Source organism: Dysidea avara, chromosome 7, assembly GCF_963678975.1.
Source record: "Dysidea avara chromosome 7, odDysAvar1.4, whole genome shotgun sequence".
NCBI classification, from domain to species: Eukaryota; Metazoa; Porifera; class Demospongiae; order Dictyoceratida; family Dysideidae; genus Dysidea; species Dysidea avara.
This window is the reverse complement of record NC_089278.1, coordinates 21,133,900-21,144,434: the sequence shown is the minus strand read 5'-3', so window position 1 is coordinate 21,144,434 and position 10,535 is coordinate 21,133,900. Positions and strand designations below refer to the sequence as shown.

Below are 10,535 nucleotides of genomic sequence, written 5' to 3'. Positions count from 1 at the left end.
GCGTGTGATATACGCGTGCGCGGTTAGTTTTTCAGTTGTGGCGAACGAAGGCCCTTGACAAAGCGTTCTGGCTGTTCTAGCCATTCAATTGATTCCCTGTACATAATAAGCGTCTTCACAGCCGACAAACTACAAGGCGCCTATTAGCGGCCAACTGAAGTGAAGCCAGGTTGCACGCATATTTTGAATATTTCCTCTCATCTAATAAAGGACAACAATGCAGACGTAAGGAAGCTCGACAATGCAAGTAGAGGCACTAGTTAACACACGTCATCATCAAAGTCAAAACCGCGCCCGAACTCCTTTGATTTTACCACAACGTAATCGGTCCACCTCGTGTTCGTAGCATTTCGAGGATCAGTTCGAGTAGTACGTGTTGCGTTCATTTGTCGCTCGTTATTTCTACAAAGAATCCATCCGTGGACTAGCTGTAAAGAGGGTTCAGCGTTACTGGACTGTTTTCTCTTCTAAATTGGTAGTCGCTTTGATTGCAGACTTCAAAGGAGCCTAAAGTCACTTGTGGTTTTGTGAAGAATAAATCTATCGATGTCATCGGCCGCTGCTACTGCTGGTACAGAGGGCGACTTGGGTGCTATTGATGAGGTGAAATCATTTCATCACGAAGGGGATGGCGAAGAGAATTTGTCGTCTTTGAGTGAATTGCACGATTTGAAACAAGACCTTGAGTATGAAGCCGACACAGATAAAGCTAAAGTAAGATTATAAACAGGGTGTGAAGCTTAAATGTTTATACCTTTTCTTAGTGACCTGCACGAGCCGCAATAAGCGTGCAATACGTGTTGATAACAGTTTTTGTTTTGTTTCTTTTAGAAACCATCTACTCCAAAAGTCACTTCAACAGCTACAACGTTTGCACAAAATGGTATGTCATCTTTAGACACATACACAAGACCCCCATCCTCTTATAGACAATTACAAATGACTGTTTACTTTTGTTCTTATTTACTTACAATTCAGACATCAATATTTTGTTTACTTTTGTTTGTGTATGTACTTCTCATACTAGGAACCACTACTGTTCCACTACCGATATTTCCCAAAATGGTAAGAGTCCTAGTGTGTTTACAGCACACACCAGTAAAGCTTTTAGTTTGATGTTTTACTCATGCATACATGCCTGTTTAATCCTTGTCTCCACACCATACTGCTTGCCAAGCAGACATGTTTGTACTGGAGACACTTGTTCTGTTATTGACTTGTAACTTTGATCTATCTATATTTCTCACTATATCAAAGGAGATGTTTAATCAGCAATTATACCCATCCCTTTGATGTCCACTCAGTACAAAGCAATGAAATGGAATGTTCCACCAATGAAGCCACGAAAATGAATATTTTGCCTTCCTTCTACAAGCCTATAGCTGACAGTAGCCACCCTTGCACCTCAAGCCTATAACAATGTTGATCTTTGTAGTGAAAGCTGTTTAGTGTAGAGTAAATTGTGGTCATGTCAGAAAGGTTTTGTATGTGTTTGTTGGTATTGTTGCAGGCTTATTCTACAGCCCAGCCAGTTCAGTTTATGTTTCCCGGGTTACCAGGTCTGGTGCCAAATGGGACATTCCCATCTACTGCTGCTATAGCAACAAGTGTACCTGGAGCTATCAAGATGGAGTTTCCACAAAATGGGTATGTGTATGTGGTGTTTGTTATTGTAGTACAGTGTAGTGTAGTGTTTTTGGTGTGTGGTATGTGTAGTGTGCCAGGCTATGTGGAAATGTCATGTTTAAGTATGCACAAATAAAACCATAGACAAGCGTCCTAGTGAACATTTATGCACTAACACTACAACAAATGGGACCATATACTAGTGTCCTGATAATCTCCGCTTTTCAGAATGTCCTTTTTGAACAGTGCTCTTTCATATCATCCTATAGGAAGACCTTTCGGTGACAGATTGAGACCTTTAACCCCACAAGACAATTGATAAGCCCTATCAGATTCTATTTCTACTATTACAAGCAATTTAATATTAATTCTTTGCTAGGAGACAAAGCAATACCATTATTAACCAAAAATGCTTTAATTTAATAAAGTTATTAGTATTTAATGCACTTAACATATAATTATTTTTTTAGTCACTCAAGCATCCAAATATTACCTTTATCACATGCATAACATGTGCGAAAATGATGTATATACTTACATGCTATCTTAGTGAATGTTGTATTTACCTGTAACTCTATGCTGTCAGATTAAATTCTGTTTTTCTCTGTCGTATTGATTCATAAAGTGGGTAAACCTCACCAGTTGTGCCATTTTTTGTTATAGCTTTATCGTTTTTCCCTGTGGATGCAATACAGAGTCCTGCTCCCATAATTAGTTAATTTGAAATCAGCCAACAGAAAACAGTTAGGTTTGATTGGCTCCATCAACTGCCTTGTGTGTGGTCTGGCTGGCTAACTGTCTGGTTGAAAATGATTAACTACAACTTTATTTTGTGTATCATTATGGCTTCAGTATACCCAAGCTAAAATGCTGAGATTTGTCAAGGTCTGTTGATGAAGCCTTAGTTGTGTAGCCATCCTGGTTAAGTTGAGATTAGATTTAATGTGTTTACCAAATGGTGAAATAGTTTAATTAGTTAATTAGGACATTTTTCTAACAAAGTTGTACAGTGTTGTTTTCTTGTGGGCCAGTTGATGCTATTATGTGGTCACCGGCTCTGGGAAGCAGTCTGGAATTTTTAGAGGTTTTTGTATGGTACCGTATCTTGAAGCACATGTGTGGCATATGTGTGTGGGGATAAAGTCAGCTGCCTTTACAGGGACCCGCATAATATGGACGCCCTAAAGATTGTCCTAATTTTCCAGGTCAGGTATACTAAAGATACTCTGGGAATCAAACTTACGTCTGGATTATGTAGATGTCTTTAAGTGCCCACATTAACAGATTCTAGTATATACTTTGTAGCCTTTTTATGGTGGACATTTTGAGACTTGTAAAATAACTACAGATATGCACAGGAGGTATTCTGTTATAGTATATATGGTGTACTACTGTGTAGCACATCACAGACCACCTTGCCGATTAATCATTATACATAGCGTATTAATATGGTTTCACTATGTTTGTGTTTAATTGTACAGAACTGCCCATACATGTACATGCTGTGTTGTTTACTGTTTGTCATGGTGCTATTGAAAATTTAATCCTTTCATCTTTGGTAACATGTGGTCCACAGAATATACGAATGTTATAAAGATTAGATATCTGGCAGCTCACCTCCTTTATATGTAGTTTGTACGCGGCCCTGTACAATGGTGGTGCTATTGTACAAGAGTTCTGTTTTTAGGGTGAATTCATATCAGCAATAAAGCACTTGGTCAGCAATAAAGCATTGTCTTCTGGCAATAAAGCACTTGGTTCATTATAAAAGAAATTAATTTCAAAACTACATCCAAGACCTACTTTAAAGGCCATCAGACCAATTGTTAAATAACCAGAATAGTGTGGATCAGGACTCTGAAATGTGGACACTTTGATTTAAATAAACCTAATTTACATTAAATCATTCTGATTTCAGTGGTCCAAACTACTACAATTGGATCATAGACAAATGTCCTGATTATCAAGGTGTCCTTGTGTTTTAGTAAGGTGTCCTGATTTCATGGTCTAAAATTTAATGTGCGTACACTAACATCTATAAGACCTTACTTTAAGGCTTATCTTTGCAGCATGACAACAGATACCCCAGTAAATTCCATGTTAAGGTAGTCCCTCTAGCCATGTATGTGATCAATGCATGCCAGTTAACACATTAATATCATTTACTAGCCTAATTGACTGACTGGGAGTGATTTTCATATCACTTAATTAATGGTGGGTGCCTTATTTGTGCCATTGTTGTGTTAGTGGGAGACTCTTTCTGAAAACATAGTTAATTATGAGGTGTTAAGAATGTGAGTCCATCCATTACCATAAGGTTGCAAGGATATTGTGATTGTGATTATTAATTCTTATGAGGATAGGTGTGTGGTGGGGGGAGTGTGCTTTAATTAAGGAAATGCTTGTGTTTGCACATGTGTGAGTAAATTAGCCACCATTCCAGCTGATTATGCCCAATAACTAGAGAAGCAGCCCACCCACCTAGGCTGTAACGTTTAATGGGGGGTACCTAGTGTTAATTGGAGAGCTGTTAATGTCTCGCATAACAAATGAAGTTCCAACAAGGGCCCCAGGTGTGCTGACTCGCAGCCATGAGCAACACACAGCCTAGTGCTGCTTCATAGGGTAGACATGACTATACTAGCATGGTAGCTATGTGGTGTGTAAAGGAGGGGGTATTGCCTTGAGGAAATGTTTATAGGAAGTTTTGTGAGTGGTTTCATAATCATTTTAAATTATTCACTATGAAGACATAATACAGATAGCACAATACTGTATATTCAAATAAAGCCTCACCTACTGTTGACGTAATTCAAACAACAGTTGTGGGCCACTTTCAAATAGTGGCAACCACTTCAACTAGCCATGATGACTCTTAGGAACTTAATAAATTCATTATTAGGAGATTGCCTTGTTAGTTATTTGAATTCTGTAGTTCACAGAGAAGGAAGTTTAGTCAAAGCTCACTGTTTCTTTACTGTTTTGTGTTTCAGTATTATGCATGACTGCTTAAGTGTTTGTGTCATTCATTAATCGACTGATTTGATTGGCTAATCTTGTTACCCTGAGAAACCATTCAGTGGGAGTGTCCACTCAGGTATTCTATTTACCAGCACACTGGCTTCTAGTTGGTTAGTTTGTTTACATATACGTATGCTAGCAGGTGTTTGTTATGTTCTGTTTTTATCAGTGTTCTGTGATGCATTAATTAGAGTGTACACTACATTACTAGTTGTTGTGTTTTTACCAGGACGACAGTGTCTGGTGCTCCTGGAATGGTCCTCCCCGGTTATCATACCAACCTAGCCATGCATGCCTATCCCTACATGTTAGCAGCTGGACAATACATGATGCCACAGGTTTGTCTGTTGGTGTGATTGTCCGACATTTGTACGTACATGTTTGTGTAGTACTAGTATATGTGTATTATGTTGTATGATAATGCTTCCATTTATGGATCATATGACTACTCCATATAGCTATTACCAGTGGCTGGTTCTAATGGATGCTCACCCAACGTCATCATGTCTCAACAAGGTATCATACAACAACCTGCTAAAGAAAAGAAGCCCCACATCAAGAAGCCATTGAATGCGTTCATGTTATTTATGAAGGAGAAACGTCAGGAAGTGATCAAAGAGTGTACTCTGAAGGAAAGTGCAGCCATCAACCAGATTCTTGGAAAGATGGTAAGGAATAATGTGGATGTAGTGGGTATAATGAGACTGTAGGTTGTGACATGGATACTCCATTACTATGTACTGTTTGGTGGGTAAATCCCTCACACACCCTACACCACACATCTTGATATGGTGGCATCTTCATCCTGCTATAAAGGTGAACTAATTCTGACCATGCCACCACAGAGAGAAGGGTGCTGCCATTAACCACACCACCAAGCCACTCACAAGTGGTATGCTGCTAACCCCACGTTAGCAGCATACCATCACCACCACCTGCCTGATTTGATTTCCAACTGTTGCCTCATAGTCTGTATGCATCCATAGTAACAATTTTATCCCATCAATGCATTAGGCTGAAATAATATTGTTAATAGGAATCTTTAGTCTGTTGCCAAGTGCCAAACAATGGCCACTAGTAATGTTCTATAGCTATTAGGAACAGCAGACACAATTGTAGGAAAACGTCCAGGATTCACTGAAGTGGCTTTTCACTGAAAAACTTGTCTGGCCATGAAACTTAACTTGTAAACACCATTTTGATTCTTAAGTGGCAGACCCTTTAGTTTCTATGCATCGAAGCAGACTACCCATTCTGTTTTTGTGGGTATTGTATCAACAACACAATCTGTCTGCTGCTGCTTGATTAATGGTTGAACCACAAGTTGCTTATACTGTGCTTATCCCACTTGTCTACTTATGGTCTTGAGCCGATATTCAATAGGTGGTAATGTAAGAAATTAATAACATAATGACCTTGTTTGAAATAGGAGTTGAGGTGTCTCCAAAGCAAAAGGCAATCGTTTTGCGTCATTGAATTAAGTAGAAACTACCTGCTAATGATATTAACTGCTCGTTGTATACCTTATCTGTTCCTGCTAGACTGTTATAGTATATCATTTCTCACTACCTGATCAATTAACATGTGTGACTTGTGCTGTATGAAAGTGTTCTTTATCGCTTTTAGAACACTTTTTTGAATGTTCTTAGACCTTTAATGGTGTTTTAGAAGGAGGTCTTTTGGGATAAGACTATAGCAGCTTGTGAATGACCCCACCTATCTTTTATTCATCAAGCAATAAATTTATGCCTTCTCTGGTCACAAGTTGTATAACAATTTACCCCTCCCCCTCATTACCCTGCCAACCTGAGACCGCCTGTTAGTTGAAGTGACATACATGGTGCCAATGGGATAGTATTTGATGCTTATTGGCTTTGATGAGAATCATTGTAAAACATATTGCTTGTATATACAAGTAAATGAAATAGTAATCATTACTTGTGTTTTTCTTTAATATCCAGTGGCATCAACTGGACAAGACAGAGCAGGCAAAATATTATGAGATGGCCCGACAAGAGAGAGCCAAACACATGCAGATGTATCCCGGCTGGTCAGCCAGGGATAACTATGCTCTACACAAGAAGAGAAAGCGCAGAAAGACACCAAAGGAAGAAGAAGAATTACCAAAGACTTTCTCAGCAACACCAACTCTTGTTACACCAAGTATTACAACCAGTATTACTAGTGAAGAAGTGCTAGGTGAGCAGTTATCCTATAGTCTGTTAGGACTATTATTACACTATATCCTACACTTTAATAGATCCAAATGGAAAGAAATGTCGAGCAAGATTTGGGATGGAACACAAGAGCATGTGGTGTGAACCATGCAAGTAAGTTTGTATTGTTGGTGGAACCTTTAACACTTTGGGACTGGCCACTGTTAGTATACTGCCTGTGCTGTTTTTGGAGTTAATATTGTCCCAACATGAATTTGTTGAATACTCTAAAGCTTATTTAGACATTCCCACATGACTTTTAACAAATCATTGCTATGGCTACACAAGGGACGCTATAATGTAACAAGAATTTAAATGATGATATCTTGGTGGTTTGGCTGAGACCAAAAGTTTTAGTTGTATATGTTTGTTATACTCTACAGGCGTAAGAAGCGATGTATCAAGTTCAGTGATGGAGATGATGATGGGGAAGGATCATCGTCATCATCACCAATAGCTGGTAGTACCTTAGATGGTGTGTCCACCAGTATTACCATGGATACCAATGCTGATGATAACTCAGTGTTCGGTGAAGCATGGGAACCATTAACAAGTAGTAGCTCACATGAAGTGAGTTTTGTGGTATCGTTAATGCATAAATGTGTGATTGCATAACCAAATATGGTGCCTGGTATTAGTACTAATAATTTTAAGTCCCTTTACAACAAGTACGGACAACATGGTATTTACTTCTTTGCTAGGAATAATACTACACATTGTGTTGTGGTGGGTTTTGAGGTCTTTGGGAGTTATGTGGTATCTAAACTGAAGTGAATTTTCTTTGAACCAAAGTCACAAAATTGATTAGGTCCTGATCCTGTTTTTTGGCATGCAGTCAGATAGCTACAGAAATTCTTAAGTTGGTTGGTTTAGAGAGGTGGCATATTATATACAGGTGACTGATAAGACAGTTCCAGTTCATTTGCTCTTACATTGTTCTATTTGCATATTTGATTAGTTCTGGTAGTCTACAATTCATAACTCTGTTGTTTAGTCTGTGTTCACACAACCGTGTACATGTTTTAAATCAAATAGCATTACAATTCTATTGACAAGAAATACCCTAGCTATTTCTCTGTATTCAGTATGTGATTAAGTAATGCAGGATATTAGTGAGAGTTCTCTCGTCTTCCCACAGGTGTCAGTGGTAAACAGTATAGTTGAAGTAAACTGTAGAAGCTCGTCAGATGGTGAAGCTGAGAGACCTCCTTCAACAGTGCTTTCTACTGATAGCAGAGAATAATTGCTCACATGATCCTTTTCTTGCCACTTACCCATCTGCCCCCTCCCCTCAACAACAAGGGACACATATTCTTAATTGTATCTAATACACTGTCACTTCACTAGCAACAGCTATTATATTGTACTATTGATCAATCAGCCACTACTTATTATTTTATTGCCTATAATTGTACTTGTATGATCTCATGATTAATCGGATTGATGTTTTAATTGAACCCATGTGGTGTGATTTGTGGTGTAAGGTATTGGCAGCTAGATGGCGCACAATGTAGCCATACGTCAGTGGATTATGAGCTTGGTTGGCTGCAACCTTGGTAAGTGCTATATACAAGATGCATTATAGGTTTAATGGATTATTGCTCAGAACATGGAGTGATGGTATATACTTAATGTTGAAGGTGAAATCAAGCCTGTTTTAGTTACAGCAAGACATTTCTCTCAGCATTAAAATAATCTGCATGAGACTAATAACAAAAACTGATGACATCAGAGGCAGTCCCCAGCAAGCTGCCCCTGGCCTGTCAGAGATTAAAAAAAATTTGAAAGAAGGTTTATGCTAGCAAGCTACCACCACCACCACCACCTACCTCAAGACCACACATTGTTACACTGAACCTGTCAAGTAGATAGTTAGGTACCAAACATAGCTAAATCATTTTATTATAGTGTATCATGGACTGAGTTTGTATAATTATTATTTTGTATGACATTCTGTTACTAACTGATGAATGGTATAACCTCATGATTTGAGTGAAGCATGGAATAACTGAGGTTATGAAGTATACCATATAGTAAGATGAACTTGTGCTGGACTTCATCACAATAATCAAGTGGCCTTCTTCATATGGTCAGTTAGCTAAGCTCACTGTAATAGAGTGGTCTCATTAAGGAGGTACGTATGCCTTAGCAATGTATGGAATCTTACTAGTTTCACTATTACAACATGGTCTTTGTATAGAGGTGGCTATAGTTTTTGCCCTAGCATGTATGATGAAGATTATAGATTCTTTCGTTTCAGTTTTCCTTTTTTTTTTCAATTACCTTTTCACTGGTTCAAGAAATTACAATTAGCTAGATACAGCTACGAGTAATAATATTACAGATCTCTATTGGTGTGAATGTGGCAGGCTATTGGTTCACATTTAGTACAAATTTGGTGATTGTAGACCAATTTGAATCAAAAGTGCAACCAAACATTTTGTTGTTTATTTGGCAATGTTTAGCCATACCACCAAATCACATTCATTACCAAATACACTGTATGTGTACAATTTGTCACATTTAGTGCAACCCAGCCAATTCTCTGAATTTACTAAAATGTCTACTGCTGAATTTTACACAGCACACATAAAAGCGACCTTATAGCCATCATTTCTGCCATAAGATGGATAGTTTACTAACATATTAATTACAATGTATGTTAAACAAATGTGTAGTCAGTAACTGGTTGTGCATTCTTCCACTTTTGGCCATTCATTCATCCTTGTCTACTATGTATTCATTGTTGCCATGGCAGTGTGGTTGAGTTTGTGCTGTAGTGGATTTGCTGTTGGCCTGTTGCTTAGCAACCAGTTTTAAGGCTAGCTCAGCTATAGTAGATAACTTGTTCAAACTCTTTTTGTGCTCTTAGAATGATGAGGAGGAATGTGTTAATGTTGTTATCAGGTACGTTGTTCTGGGTATTATCATGAGGTAGTAACAGCAATTCTGGGAATTTCTTAAGGGAGTTTTCAATGTAAGCATTATTAGAACTGAGATGCAGGGGTGTGTGAGCACAGCCTCAGCCACTGACTGCTGAAAATCCAAGTTAACAAAATTATCCACAAAATCCTGACCGCCTGGCAGACCCCTGTAAGCATTCAAGGCTAAATCAGATGGCTGCAGGTTCGAGACTGCTCAGGTCAGTTCCAGTCACGGATTTTTTTCTCCTTTCTGCACCTTTTCAAATATGCTTAATATAACATCTTTAAATAGGCTGTAGGACCAGGTGTCCTACAGACCTTCAGCTCTTGTGCTGTAAAGCCTTAATAATTTTTTTTTAAAAATCAGAACTAGTTAATGTACTCTATCCAGATATAGGGTAGTCAGGGACAAGTGTTAATACCTAAGATATTCTACGACTGCTTTGATATATATAACTGGTTTATATCCAAGTAAAAGATTTGTGATGTATATGGCTTTGTATGCAGTACTTGTCACTGCATTTGATTGCCAACATTGCACATTTGCTGTTTAATTGATTTTGCTGTATTTGCTGTTTGCAATAAATTTGTCAAAGGCAAAAATTTAACACCTTACTGGACTGCTGTATATAGTACTAGATGTAGTTCCATTAAATTCTTTGGAGTATGGCTAATTTATAATTACATCTGGGGAGCAGAGCCATAACTTTTTTCTTGTACCCTGCAAAGACAACTGGTGGTATAACCT

At 38.2% G+C, this 10,535-nt stretch overlaps 1 protein-coding gene across 1 annotated transcript; it reads left to right on the top strand.

Annotated features, from left to right (window-relative positions):
- Positions 1-293: 293 nt before the first annotated feature.
- On the top strand, positions 294-8,320 carry LOC136260374 (protein pop-1-like). Its single transcript, XM_066054086.1, has 10 exons — positions 294-714; positions 832-883; positions 1,028-1,065; positions 1,511-1,647; positions 4,877-4,985; positions 5,106-5,315; positions 6,609-6,846; positions 6,908-6,977; positions 7,247-7,433; positions 8,002-8,320. The coding sequence occupies exons 1-10, from the start codon at positions 547-549 to the stop codon at positions 8,104-8,106; spliced, it is 1,314 nt and encodes a 437-aa protein (XP_065910158.1). The 5' UTR covers positions 294-546; the 3' UTR covers positions 8,107-8,320.
- The last annotated feature ends 2,215 nt before the right edge of the window (positions 8,321-10,535 follow it).

What these genes read in the sequence shown, in the direction of transcription:
- LOC136260374 (XM_066054086.1), top strand. Translation starts at nt 547, where the DNA reads ATGTCATCGGCCGCTGCTACTGCTGGTACAGAGGGCGACTTGGGTGCT. An exon ending in TACCGATATTTCCCAAAATG is followed by an intron (nt 1,066 to 1,510) that starts GTAAGAGTCCTA and finishes GTATTGTTGCAG; the next exon opens with GCTTATTCTACAGCCCAGCC. An exon ending in ACCAGATTCTTGGAAAGATG is followed by an intron (nt 5,316 to 6,608) that starts GTAAGGAATAAT and finishes TTTAATATCCAG; the next exon opens with TGGCATCAACTGGACAAGAC.